The following is a 13,368-nucleotide window of genomic DNA, read 5'->3' on the forward strand; positions in this document are numbered from 1 at the left end:
AAATTAATGCCCAAAAAATGCCTAGTAATGCCCAGTAATGCCGAAAATTAGTACACCACAATGCCCTCAGCGGTTTCCCTCTCGACTTAATCATACCAAATTGATATAAGCGCCAGAATTTCACTTGGAAATATGTAAAATTTGCAAATAAAAAATGTAAAATGGTAAAATGAGATGCCTCTGGTTTGCTCTAGAATAAAATATCAATTTTGTGATTGTAAAAATTTTCCCAGTTTAGTACAAAATAATTAAACGTAAAATTACGCGGAAGCAATAAAGTTTGATTCTATCTTTCATATGTTATTAAAGATTATTTTCGGACTAAAGAATATAACGATGTTTTAAGAAGCCATTATCAAGTGTATCGTGTACATAACGGAGGTAGCTATTCAAGATAGTTGTTGGGATTAAAGGTGCTATTCAGTAGGCGATATTTTCATAATCGTAAAAAGTAATATTATATTCACATTTGCGTTCCTTGTTTCTGACGCTATAAACTTTTACGAAGGTAAATTATTGCTGTAACATAACGTCAGGTAGGATTTTTCTAAGTAGGATACACGAAACGTTTCCAAAAGTCGGAAGTACTTGTTTTATTGTGGGTCATTAAATATTGCGGCTGAGAAGTATCGGGAAAGGATAAAAGAAGAGACAATCGTAAAGTTCTGTAAAAAATTATATTGCATCTACTTTCGTCGAGAAAGAAAGAGATTTATTTAACGTGGAATTCCTTATTATATTTCCCTAAATTCTTTCTCCAATAAATTATTTTAGATAAATATCACAGCCTAGCCGAGAGCTTTTTCAAGCTACTACACATTTAATCGAATTTTTACAATTCTGCGAACATGCGGTTTAAGATACTTGTGCGTTGCCCTCTTCACGGTTTCGATGCGCTAACTTCAGCAGGTCTCGCCGGCGATTCTTTCGCGGGTTGCGGGAAGAATAGAGATACACAGAAGCAGACTGCAAAAACAAAATGTATTAGAAAAGAAATTAGATTAAGCTCTATCAGAGAATTAGAATTAATTTTGCTTACTCTTAAATCAATTAAAATATTCCAAGTCAATTAAAAAAAATTTAGCATTTAGGTATAACAGCGGTTTATAAGAGACGGTTTAAAAGCGGTTTATCCGCTGCAGCCTTATAATTTGATAAAGTTGAATAAATGAAATTAATTGTATCGGTGTGCAAATCGTGCGTCATCTCGCAAACAAGAGGCTTTATAAATAATAAATTTGATGAAATCTTCAATGCAAACAGTGTTACAATGTAATAGATAAGCCACATCTCTTATCTGCGATCTGACACGAGTCGCATAGAAAGGATTAAACTGGCACGGGTTGCATTAATTTTACCGGAGAAGAAACAACCCAATCCCACGAAAGCGATGGTGCACTCGGTATTCAGAAGTGCGGAGAAAATGAGATTTCCCACGATAGCGGCGATATTTCCAATGGTCACGAGGACGCTGGTGCTCGTGGCTCTGTAACAAAATGATCAATTTCTGTCGGCCGATTATATTTATCTCTCGCGACGATGTATCTCCGTTTCCTCGCTTTAATGGACACGGATACGATGATGAGCGGCGAATCGTGGATTGCGCCCGATAAGTCCCCGAGATTGCTACCGTTCGCGCGCTCGCCACATCTGCCACGTGGTTGCACGTGGCGCAATTAATTTCACCGGAATTACACGGGGATGCGCGGACGAGAGTGCGGAGGATACGGTCGCGTGCGTCAAAGAGACGCGCTTATATATTCGCGCGGCATTACCTTAATGGGACGGGAATAACGTCGACATTCACCGCGGTAACGATATTACCCGCTATTCTTGTCGTCACGATAACCGCCGCCGCCAGCGTCAGCATATACGGCGGAGACTGCGCCCAATTTATTCCGAAACTGCTTGCCACCGATATCAGGAGGGCCGTGACTGCAACAATGGTGTTGTACCCGTTAATTTACGGATTCTTCCCGCGGGACAATCGTCCCATAGACAATATTTGGACACGCCGTGTGGCATGAATATGTAAAAAATATGCATAAAAGATTAACATTCTCTTGACAAGGAGGAGACCCGGGAAAAAAAATGGAAATATGTCTCAATCATGTAATATCTAATCAACAATGAATAAGTTTAGTCGACCTTAACTGGCACGTGTTTAATAAAATACAATAAAAAGATATACAGTGCGGCGTTTCGACCAAGGGTTTAGGTCCTTCTCAGGCACATTCTTAAAATTAATTAGGCCAATGTGATATGCCGTTAAACGATAAAAATCCAAAAGAGTTGAGTTATGATTATAAAATTAACAGGCACAAAGATAAAATATGTACGCTGTCTACAAAGGCCGGGGAGAATGACCATTAATATCTAATTATATCCAATTCTAAAATCATCAGATCTTCAGAGATCCGATACTTTTATTGAATATATTATATTTTATTGAATCTATTGAAATCTAATTATTCTCTTAGGACATTTAATTATAGATTTAGTTAGATCTCAATAGATAACGTCGAACATTCGAGGAAAGTGTCAAGTCCCTGAGGATCTGATGATTTTTGAAATTGGATCTCATGAGATATACAGGGTGTTATGTAATACCCGCCTCGTCTCTTAATTACGAATGGCACGGACTAGAACGAGTTGAAAAGTCCTCTATCATTTTGTAATTTTTGCAGTAGTTAACGAGTTATTAATTATTAAAATTCGCTGTCTTAGCCCGGCCTACCGCCCAATTCAAACTCGCGGTGAGATGCAGCCGTCCCGCGATCGGTGTTGCTAGGCGCGCGGGGAATAGTTTATGACACGCGGGCTACGTATAATAAGCAACTCCCCGCGCGCCTAGCAACAGTAGCAACGCCGATTGCGGGACGGTCGCATCTCGCAGCGGCTAATAGCGATTTTTAATAATTAATAACTCGTTAACTGTTGCAAAAATCACAAAATGATAGAGGACTTTTCGACTCAGTCTAGTCCGTTCTATCCGTGAATAAGAGGTGAGGCGGGTATTACATAACACCTTGTATAATAATTAGATGTTACATGATTGAGACATATACAGGGTGTCGGATTCGATTTGGACGACTCCAAAGATTATAGTAGATTGGGTCAAGCTGAGAAGAAAAGTTATATACCATTTTACAAAATCCGTAATTATTATCGCGTAATTAAGAAAAACGTCTGAGCCAATAAGTGCACGGAGGAGCTGAAGGCCGGACTCGGCAGACATGCAAAATGGTGTATTATTCTCCTACCACCAGAAAAACTTTTTCGGCGCGTTGTCATATGTCGTGCGTTCGCTCGCTGCGCGCCGTTCGCCCGCTCACCGCTCGCCCCCCGTCTCTCATCGATCGATGCGTGACTCCACCTCTCGCTATCGGATCTTGAGAGATGTCAACAAATACACCATTTTGCATGTCTGCCGAGTCCGGCCTTCCGCTCCTCCGTGCACTTATTGGCTCAGACGTTTTTCTTAATTACGCGATAATAATTACGGATTTTGTAAAATGGTATATAACTTTTCTTCTCAGTTTGACCCAATCTACTATAATCTTTGGAGTCGCCCAAATCGAATCCGACACCCTGTATAATGAGATCTGTTCCATTTTTTTACCGGGGAAATAATTTTTTACACGGCTGCTTATCGCATTCGTTTTTTAACGTGGAGAATGACTCGTATCAATTTCCTTAAAAACAAACTATCGCTCGCAAGAGAGGATATGTTTGAGTTTCCATAAAAGATGTAACGATTATCTTACGCATTATGATCTGTTTCCGAAGCTTGGTGGTCGTTACGAATCCGGCGAGAAACGAAAATATAACGGCCGATGATGCGATGACGGTCGAATTCTGATAAATCACGGGATTGATAGTCCACTGAAAAAGCACCGTGGCGTTAGAGCTGCTGTCGCATAAATTCTATTGAAGGAAATTATTAATAAAGCTCGCATAATTCGCGATTAATCAGCGATCCGTTTAATTATCCGTTAATTAAAAACACTACGGTTTTATTCCGGGATTAAGGCTTTAATATTGATTTAACGATAATCAGATTATCGGCGAACTGGCGCCACGCGCTTTTTACCAACCCTGAAACACGCGTCGTCGAAGTTGGAGCAATTGAGATATCGCCTGGCCGGTAGAGCCGCGTGACGGTCCAGCATCTCGCATATAGTCGGCTGCCTTCCATCTGCTGTCCAATTCTCCGCGTCGAAGTTGTTGAGAATGATAAAGAGTTGCGGCACCCACAGCCTCATCGTGTTAAATCTGCGCGATCGAACGTCGCTTTCGAGTATTATCGCGTCGCAAAGCGAGGCCAGGGTGCCGGAGACTAATCCAAACTTACCCGAGCATACTTCCAAATTGGAGGAAACTTACGAAGCAGAAGGCGGGCAGGTAAGCCGTCGTCGTCAGTAATAGCTTCGTGTTGTACAACGAGATGCGCATCCTCTCGAGGCTCGCCTCGAGCACGGGTCGCGCCAATTGCGTCTTTTGCCGAACGAACAGCGCTTTTATCTGCAACGAGAAGGGAGCGACGATGAAAGGCGCCCTTTTCTCGGCTCACCGAGTGAATTATGCGTCCGATTTGTGCACCGCTATCTAAATGCAGTGGCGGGAGCGGCATAGAATACGAAAGCACAGACATACGGCATAAGATAGGGAAAAGTATATAATGTATGATACATAAAGCGTGAATGGTATAAATTTATCATTGTTTTCATTATCACGATCTGAATAAATAGATCTGCGAAATGGTGATTTATTGTTCAAAGGTCTCGCGATAAAAAGAGGTGCGAAATTTAAATTCGCCTGGGGTGTGTGTAGTTACGCCCAGTTACCGACCCTTCATTCGCCTGGAAAATACGATTTGCGCGCCTTTCTCTACTTCCGTTTCCGCTCTACTCCGTTTTCGCGCTCTTTTTCTCATCGCCGCGGACGTGCCATAAATAAAACGTGTCGTTTGTATCTAGCGCCGAGGCGCTATGAAGTCGCGAAGGATATCTCTCGGTCATTTGTTAGAGCCCGAAATAACGAGTTTTGCTCGATAAGCCGGCAAAAAGTTAATAACGCCCGAATAATGCAATATTGTCGGTGCCCGAGTCAGAAATAAAAATGGCACCTTGCTCCGTATTCTGCCGAAAAACGGTCGCTAACGGGTATAGCGATATACAATGTCCACTTGAAAAATATCGAAAATAATAAAAACCGAAGAGTCTCGCAGAGTCAAACTTTTTCAATTATATTTTAGCGTGTTTCGGCCTAAAGTTAAACAAAAATGAATAGTCCGATCTGAAAGGGAAAAATGTCGGGGAAAAATAAGGGATGTAGATATACAAGTGGAATCATATTACGCATTGTTCGACTTACCGGGAACGTATCCGCAGGTTGCCTAGTGTTCATACAATACATCCTTCTAAGTAATTTCAAGGCAGCATCTGACCTGCCAGTTGCCATGAGGTACTTAGGGCTTTCCGGCAACATGGTTGCCGTCACGAGGCCGACGACGGGTGGTATTGAGCAGATCAGCAGGTATATACGCCAAGAATCGTAGTCTTGGCCAAGGATGTCGATGTGCCAGTCCAACGGTAGTATCGTAAAGCCTAGAGCTGTCGAGTCGTACGTTTAATTGTCGGGGCAAGTCCACGTTGTGTCTTTATTAATTTCTTTTCTCCCCCGGGAAGTATTGAGCAACCTCTCGATTTTACGCGTGGTGACAGTCGACAATGGGAGGTCTTCGTCATACAGAAAATGAACCCTTCAGCCAAAATTAATTAATTTGTTTCTCCAAGTTTTGCAATCTCTCGCTCGCGCATTCGACCGGAACTATTCCGTGTCAATGTGATTCACCGTGCGCGTTGTTAGGTAAAGTTTGCTGGTTATTACACACAGGACGTATCGCGATAGTGACACGTAATCTAGTTTCGAACTAGTTTCGCCAACCTCGGCAACAAGAGCTGTATGAGATCACTTCTGAATCCTTTTCACGCGAGTCACCCGCAAAATGTTGTACTTACGTTTAGCTAGATTAACAGTGTAAGTAAAGTAAGCAGCAGATGCGACACTGCAAATAATGAATTTGTTGGGAAATTTCGCGATCATGTACAGAAAGTTTACACCGATTTCTTTCTTATTTTCTCCTGACTCGAATGCAGCTTTTATCTTTACACGCGTCTCTTATCCGCTCTTGTGGGCAACGAATTGTTATTGATAAGTACGGTGCATTAAACGATATATCGCGCTATCGCGTGTTCACCTGCTGGCACGATGTTCGCCACGGCGAAGAGAAATCCCGTCCATGTGGTGAAGCGGGGCTTGTACTTCGCCGAATGGAATTCCGTCAGATACGTCATCGCCATCGCCAACGGGCCACCTACCCTGTAAATCATAGATATGCGCGCGTTACATCTTATCGGGCGTAACACTTGCGAAGGAAGGAGGGCGCACGATCAACTTTGAGCAGGATCCGTTTGAATCCTCGATATTTTTAGAAAAGGAAACTTTGACTAACATATCAAAATGTTTGACACGAATAAATAACAAATAGTCTTCTCATTGTCAGAATAAGAGAGCACGATGAGAGCGTGAAACAATTGCGCTTTAAGAGACTTTTAAATAAAAACTTTGGGTAGCTTTCTTAGAAGAGTCATGTACTTACAAGATTCCGCTGATAAATTTGACTAGTAGAAATACATAGTATGATTGGACGCCACTGCTCACAATGTTCAAAATCGAATCACCTAATAATGCGAGGATGAACAGCGTTTTCATACTTATGTAGGGAGTTATGTAATCCCATATAAAAGCAGTCGCTGTCATAGCTATAAAAGATCAGTAATAACGTAATTAATACACTGACAAATTTTTTTTAAACTAAGTAAATAGATTTACATAAAATCATTTTTTTATTGAAATAAATATTTATTCTGTTTAAATAAAAATATCAAATTTCAAGTAAATCTGTGTATTATATTAAGTAAATTAACTTAAATCATTACATTTTCTACATTCAAATAAAGATTTCATGAGATAGAGAATATTATTTATTAAATGAAATCATTATTTTTGTCAAATAAGAAATCCAATTTTCTTCGCTGTAAAACTTATATCTTAGTAAATATTTTATAGAATTAAAGTAAATGTTTTAAATTTAAAATTATCTACTGTTTGATATTGAATAAATACGTAAACTAAAGAAATACATGTTTTAATTTGTTTATTATTTTTAAAATTTAAGTTAATAAAGTATTAAGAGTAAAGTAATATCTTTTTGGATTAAGATATTTTTTTGTCAGTGTATAAATTTAATATAAATTAAACTCCGTGAAATAAAGAAATATTTTGTAAAATAATATTTTACTAAAGTTTATTTGCGTTGATCCTAATTTGAATTCCGTACCTACGTAAGGAAATGCAACGAGTACGCCCTTGCGAAAGAACGTGAGTTCGAGATCGCATTCGGCCGATGCCAAAATAAATGCACCGGAAGTAGTGTCAAAAACGGCGGTCCACGCGATTGGCAGCACCGCCAGTAGCAGCAGTACATTAAATAGCCCATAGCCTGGATCAGAGAAATACAATGAGACGGCAAAAATTATTATGCGTTTGAAATGACACCAATTGTAAAAAGACTTTACCGGTCGTGGAGATGGCTCTATCGAAATCGGCGGGTCCGTTAATGCTGTCTGAAAAACGAAAGGCGAGTGAGTTTGCGACACGGGGACTCGTATCTACATTGTGAGTTATGTAACAAACGACGTAATTAAAATGCACGAAAGAATCTGGGTATAGAGACATTTACGTGCAGAAGGAACCGCCGGGTTACAGATAAGACAAAGAAATAAGAAAAAGAAGGATCGCGTTCAGCGGTTTCTTCGAAAATAATTGCGATGTGCTGCCGCAAAGTTGCCAGCGAGAACGTGACTTATCTAGTATACACGTTGAGAAAATAGATATTAAACAAATGTGTCTGCTTGTACTTAGGTACTTATAATATACGAAACTCGTCGAAAATTCATGCATAATACATTATACATACAATTTGTGATAACTACATCTGCATATCGTTTCTGCGACGTGACATGTTAATCACAGACGAGTCTAGAAGTCTATATGTGTACAGCAATCTACACTTATAGCAATAGAGATCTGTTAGAAGAATAACAAGTAAAATTATATTTTCTTTTAATATCTCACTGTTCGGTAATCTGGATAGGAACTCGTAGGGCGACTCTTATTTGCTCCCGTATGCGCACCACTTCGTTAACTCGCTATGCAGAATTACTTGGACTTCGAAGTATATTGGGCTAACACTATCGGATGTTACGCAAGAAGGGCTTCGGGCTCTCACCGGTTGTCGTGGTGATCTTGTCATGATCCCGCTCACTAGTGGGCATATCCGACGCGACGAGTTGGAGAGACGACTGCGCCCGACGTGATGGAGTTAGTCCCGCTTCTCTCAGGACGAAAATAGAGACCCCGGTCGATTTAGGTGGCGATCTCGTTCTTGGCCAGGTGCTTCTCGTTGCTCTCGTTGCTCTCGAACGGAACTAATTGCGCCAAGTATCCGGTCGTTTGCTCACTTTGGATAGAAAAGAAAACGTGCTTTGCGAGGATATGCTCAGATGTGCATTTTTTTTATCGGTGCGATCCGCGGTGCCGATTCCTACGCGTACGATCGGACTATAAAACGCGATCGCTCTTTCTGGCGAGCTTCCCGCTCGCGTAACCCGCCAATAAAAATGGGTCAAACGGTCCAATTGTCGGATCAGCTGTTTCTCATTAATGAATCAAGCGTCTTGAAATTCCCTCGATTTATCATATTAATTCACTCATCTATATTACAAGTAATAAAATGTTTATGAAAATAGTGGGTATTTAAATGATCAAATTTTTTTATTTATATAATACTTATAAACAATAATGTCGTGAATCAGGAGCGACGTGTATCCAACAATTAAATTAGAAAAGGCCATTTTTTAGTAAAATATTTATTTGTATTAAAGTTGCTTGCATTAGATTTTTATTGAACAAGTATTAAGAATTTGTCTCTTTGTCTGATTGTTTGAATATATTTTAATATAAAAAATAATAAAGTATCTAGTTTGTATAAATATCCATTTTAATTGGCGCAATTTGATATCATTACTTTTGTAGAGACAATAAAAAAATTTTTTTTTCTAACAAAATATATCCAAATAATTAAATTACATAATTCTTGATTGGATAGCGTTTATACTTGGCGTCATTTTTTACCTTTTTAAAAAAGGTTATTTTTAAGTTTATTTTTACATCTTCTCTTTTATGACAATGAGTTCAATCTTGAGATGAAAATAATAAATAAATAAAAGGACTTTTATTTATTTATTTAAAATCTATATTTGAGAGAACTATTTAATTAAATTAAATATTGATAAGATCATTATTTGCATTAAAAAATTGTTGATTTTATAACAACAGTCGTTTAAATTGTCTTGTATTATTTGTTTCACAATATTTGCTATCAAAACTGCCATAATAACGAGAATCCGACTAACGGCGTTTTACACTGAAAGCGTATTACTCATATTAATTTGAGGATGTAAAACGACCATTTCATATTTATGGGTTTTAATAATTTAATTATAACATTACTGATGCACATTACAATGCCAAGGTCGACTACCTGCTCGGACTAGACGGACAAGCCGTGAAAGCGTCGCAAACTTTTACGACGTAAAACTTTCTCACTCGCATTTGTTGTATTTCAACTTAACGGCGTGAACAGTGAACTCTACGCTATACTGAAAGACCTATTGCCCTCTTGAAGAAGATGAACAGAGCGAGACAGACAAATGGTTTCCATTTTGTCTCCTCCTAGAAATTCGGATTGGTCAACGATTTTCTATCTCACGACTTCTTTCTCGCTCACATAAGGTGAGATCAGAGTCAGAATTACTAGAAAGGCACAGAAATGGGAATCGTTTGTTTGTCTCACTCCATTTTCGAGAGGGCAGCAGGTTTTCCAGTGTAGTATAGAGTTCACTGGGCGTGAAAGACTAAACAAAAGCGATGCTTCAATTTTTCAGTTTATTACTGTTTCTCTTTTGTTTGTTGGACTGGCAAATAAATATTGTAAATCGATATTTTTTCACTCTCTCGAAATTTGCGCCTGCCAGCTAATCTGGACGAGCGGGGAAAGGGCGATTCAGAAGCAATAATCATGGCAGTGATCCTAGAAATCTCTCGATATGATTAGAAACGATTAGAAATGATTAGAAACATCTGTTTATAACTATCATTAAATATACGGTCCTATTTTTATGACTTTAAAGAGAAAAATGATTGTTACAGATAATGAAATTCTATAGATTTTTATTTCGTCGAAAAGCGTATAAGAAAAGTAATCGAAAAAGTTTTATTAATATACTTACAGCCACACGTAATGAAAGAGCAAAAGTACTACTATAAAACGCACCGTAATGTTTTCAGTTTTCGCTGCTCACTGTTCATGTTCACTCGATTTCGGAGATCCAAATGATTTTTCTCATGTAATTAATTTTATGGTATCGCGAAAGTATATCGCAGGTATACTTTCAACTGCCTTTAATCACTTTCGCTGTTTAATCGAATGTTATTAAATAAACAGAATAAATCCATACCAAAATAAATGGAAATGACTCGTGGAAACGCGAACAATTTCGAAATAGAAAGAAATGGTAACATATCACTCGGCGGAACTTGTGGCGAAAAAATATATCGTGATGGCTGAGTATCACAATGCGACTCTCAATTTCTCGTGAAAAAATAAAAGACAGTATACGACTAATACAACACACACATGTTACACTTATCGCGATTAACATATCACATATTACACAGGCACTATGCAAATACACTCATTTCCCGCTGGTATGAATTAATACACGTGTACATGTTGATATTCGCGTTTTTATTCGCTACTTTAACTATCGAGATACGACTAGCAAAAGGAAGTTATTTGCATTCATTTCGTGCAAGAAATTTGCGTTTCGTCGATTAGATAACGAGATAACACACAGACGAGCGTCACACTCAAGTTCGTTTCATTACCGTAAATGAAATGGTAAAACTTCTTCAGAGAAGTCGGTTTTTCTGTATATTTATTTGTGTCAGTATTTATCGTTGCATACTATAATTGAAATTTATTTCATGCTACGTATAAAATAATGAATAAAATAATAATAATAGTAGTGGTAATTAGCATCAAAGCAAATATTAACTGGATATTATTATTAACTGTTATTATAACTTTTATATATTCAAATATTTTTAAGTATCAGATTGTTTTAAATCATCGTTCACTTTAGAATAGAGAATGCCTTTTGAAACAATCGTGATATTAAAATATCGCTTGATGAGATTCGCTCTGGAAGATTATTAATGTAGTAAGAGACTAGTCCAAGGGAAAAAATTGATTTTTCTCCGTCCGCGTTCGTTTCATCGCAAAGGTAGGGCTCGTCATTTCCGGTTCCAGGCCATGCAGACGCTTTATGGCGGTAGAGACGGAAATGGATATTTGATCCGGCAGTGTCGCACTGATCTTTGGTCACCGACTAGTTCTCTCAGTGGTATTCGACCCAGTTGACAGGAATGCAAGAGTGCCACGCCAGGTTCAAATTGGATTCAACATAGTCTTCTCTCTAGTTCGTGACCGATGGCTTTCGTTTAATGGTGAGGGAAGTACACATAGAAATTGTCGGCACACGGAAGAAACTCTTGTAGAAGACAACTCCCGTATTCCTCCACCGTTTCATCTTTCGTTGTCAGACTTTCAATAGATTCCGTCTCACTGAATTCTATTTTGCAAAACTGCGTGCCACGAGAAAAATCAGTTAATTCATAATTTTACTTTTATTCGTTTCTGTTAAATAACATTGTTCGGCCTTTTAATTTGGTGCACTATACATCGCCATAACCAGAGAGAAATGTTCCTATCTCGCATCTTTGGATACAAAAAGTATATGAATCTATCATATTCTAGGTATCTCTTAAAAAAAGTTTTTATACTACAAATACTTAACGAAATTGGAATATAAAAAGGAAATGGCTGTTCAGATAAATGATATGGCACAGATATGGTCATAACTTTAAATGTTCGCAGTTTAGATAACATTGCTTTTACCACAAAAGTACGTGACATTCGATAAAATGCTCAATGAAAACAGCGACAAAAATGATTTCAATAAAAAACACCGCACGCCGCGTTCTGACAGCTGATAAAACACTGTGGTCTTTCGATGACGCGGTTAATTCATCGCAAAAACTGCACCACTGGGCTTTACGCCGTGTCGCCCGTGCGTTCGCTGTCGTATTTGTTCCGGAATCACCGCTCGCGTAGGTGCACGATTATGAGAAATCAGGCACTTGCATCGCATACGGCATATTAATAACGATATCGTCTGATAGCGCGGCGAGCGATAGCAATTTTTTCTCGTTCCTAGGAGGTTATCGTAAAAGAATATTATACTTATCATTTATAGTTCTTAATTGACACGATGGGAAGAGAAGCTGTTATCGTAGACGGCGTAATTCGGTCCCCTTGACTTAACCATGAAGAGAAATGTTAAATATATATTTCTGGAGCATTTATTCGATAACGTACGAACAATGCGGTAAAAAGATATAGCAATATTCCGCAATATTGTCGGAAAATAATAATTGTTACTGATATTGAAAGGGAGAGAAGGGCAGTCTGCGAAAATAGCACACTATTATTACTGGCCATTGTGGTTTCATTTACGAACTGTAATCGTTTGGAGCATTTGGGCCATCAATTTCCAATTTGGAAATCCAATTGAGGAATTTCTTCCTCAATAAACTGTACTACAGCTAAAACTATGTTAAGGCCATTCAAATTTAGATGAGCTATTATTGATACGAAAAAATGTATATATGTACTGCATAAATATTTAATTAATCTCGTCTGGATTCAATTACGAAGATTGACGAAAGTGTAAGAGCTAGAAAAAATTTTTTTAATGAAAGTTGAATGGTTTGAATAGTACTTTAAAACTGTGGGCGAAAACTTTTTTTAATTTTTTCTTTTTCAAAATACTCCCACCACTCAACATTTTTTTATTACAATTTTGAACTTTACTATATACGGTTGAATTTGTAATAAAATAAGTTTTAATTTAGTGCTAAAAATGTTTCAAAATTGTAATAAAACATGTTGAGTGGTGGGGGTATTTTGAAAAAGAAAAATAAAAAAAATTTTTGCTCATAGTTTTAAAGTACAATTAAAACCATTCAACTTTAATTTAAAATTTTTTTCTAGCTCTTACACTTTCGTCAATATTCGCCCCAAAAGAGAAAATCAAGTTTTCTTCAAAGGAGTATTTC

General features: G+C 38.1%; 1 protein-coding gene across 3 annotated transcripts; it reads right to left on the reverse strand.

Annotated features, from left to right (window-relative positions):
* Positions 1 to 658: 658 nt before the first annotated feature.
* Positions 659 to 12,381, reverse strand: LOC105559584 (solute carrier family 22 member 16-like). 3 transcript variants are annotated; one of them, XM_012007992.1, is made up of 13 exons: positions 10,463 to 12,381; positions 8,357 to 8,587; positions 7,644 to 7,691; positions 7,406 to 7,567; positions 6,665 to 6,827; positions 6,263 to 6,384; positions 5,377 to 5,615; positions 4,355 to 4,524; positions 4,098 to 4,275; positions 3,768 to 3,885; positions 1,776 to 1,935; positions 1,359 to 1,486; positions 659 to 966 (listed from the first exon to the last, which is right to left on the reverse strand). In XM_012007992.1, the coding sequence occupies exons 2-13, from the start codon at positions 8,400 to 8,402 to the stop codon at positions 881 to 883; spliced, it is 1,620 nt and encodes a 539-aa protein (XP_011863382.1). In that variant the 5' UTR covers positions 8,403 to 8,587; positions 10,463 to 12,381; the 3' UTR covers positions 659 to 880. The 3 variants fall into 3 exon arrangements, with proteins under 3 accessions (XP_011863382.1, XP_011863381.1, XP_011863383.1); XM_012007991.1 differs by having other exon boundaries at positions 10,419 to 12,381; XM_012007993.1 differs by lacking the exon at positions 4,098 to 4,275 and having other exon boundaries at positions 4,387 to 4,524; positions 10,419 to 12,381.
* Between the last annotated feature and the right edge of the window lie 987 nt (positions 12,382 to 13,368).

This window comes from Vollenhovia emeryi, unplaced genomic scaffold, assembly GCF_000949405.1.
Source record: "Vollenhovia emeryi isolate VEMERY1.0 unplaced genomic scaffold, V.emery_V1.0 DF939263.1, whole genome shotgun sequence".
NCBI classification, from domain to species: Eukaryota; Metazoa; Arthropoda; class Insecta; order Hymenoptera; family Formicidae; genus Vollenhovia; species Vollenhovia emeryi.

Bases quoted from the DNA above. Each gene is read 5' to 3' on its own strand.
- LOC105559584 (XM_012007992.1), bottom strand. From the start codon at position 8,402: ATGCCCACTAGTGAGCGGGATCATGACAAGATCACCACGACAACCG. The intron at 6,385-6,664 runs GTAAGTACATGA...TATGATTTACAG, and splicing joins AAATTTATCAGCGGAATCTT to GGTAGGTGGCCCGTTGGCGA. The intron at 5,616-6,262 runs GTGAACACGCGA...ACGACTCGACAG, and splicing joins GGCGAACATCGTGCCAGCAG to CTCTAGGCTTTACGATACTA.